The sequence below is a fragment of the Acanthisitta chloris genome, unplaced genomic scaffold (genome assembly GCF_000695815.1).
Source record: "Acanthisitta chloris isolate BGI_N310 unplaced genomic scaffold, ASM69581v1 scaffold15365, whole genome shotgun sequence".
Taxonomy (NCBI): domain Eukaryota; kingdom Metazoa; phylum Chordata; class Aves; order Passeriformes; family Acanthisittidae; genus Acanthisitta; species Acanthisitta chloris.
In genome coordinates, this window is record NW_008675471.1 from 4,644 (window position 1) to 4,923 (window position 280).

The following is a 280-nucleotide window of genomic DNA, read 5'->3' on the forward strand; positions in this document are numbered from 1 at the left end:
AAGGAGGAGAATCAGCTCCTTCGACCTGCTGCCCACACTCCCTTGGATGCAGCCCAGGTCTAGGTTGGATTTCTGGTCTGCGAGCGCACACTGCAGCTCACGTTGAGAAACAGCCTTCAACCCACCGACCTCTGCTCCCGACCCTGAGCACAGACCCGGCCAGCAGACAGGGTGGTACCTGCATGGCTGATGACCAGGTCGGCGCTGCGCAGGTCCTCAGCCAGCGACTCCTTGAAGCGGAACACTTCTACTTCCACGGCCGAGCTGCCCTGGGGCAGCG

The 280-nt window shown here is 62.1% G+C and overlaps 1 protein-coding gene across 1 annotated transcript in view; it reads right to left on the reverse strand.

The window, feature by feature from the left end:
* Positions 1–266, reverse strand: part of LOC103803232 (UDP-N-acetylglucosamine transferase subunit ALG13 homolog) — a gene marked incomplete at its 5' end in the record, with an annotated part of 2,848 nt that extends 2,582 nt beyond the window's left edge. The window contains one exon of the mRNA XM_009075775.1: positions 179–266. Coding sequence (XP_009074023.1) covers positions 179–266 — 88 coding nt within the window. The remainder of the gene's footprint in view (positions 1–178) is intronic.
* Positions 267–280: the final 14 nt, after the last annotated feature.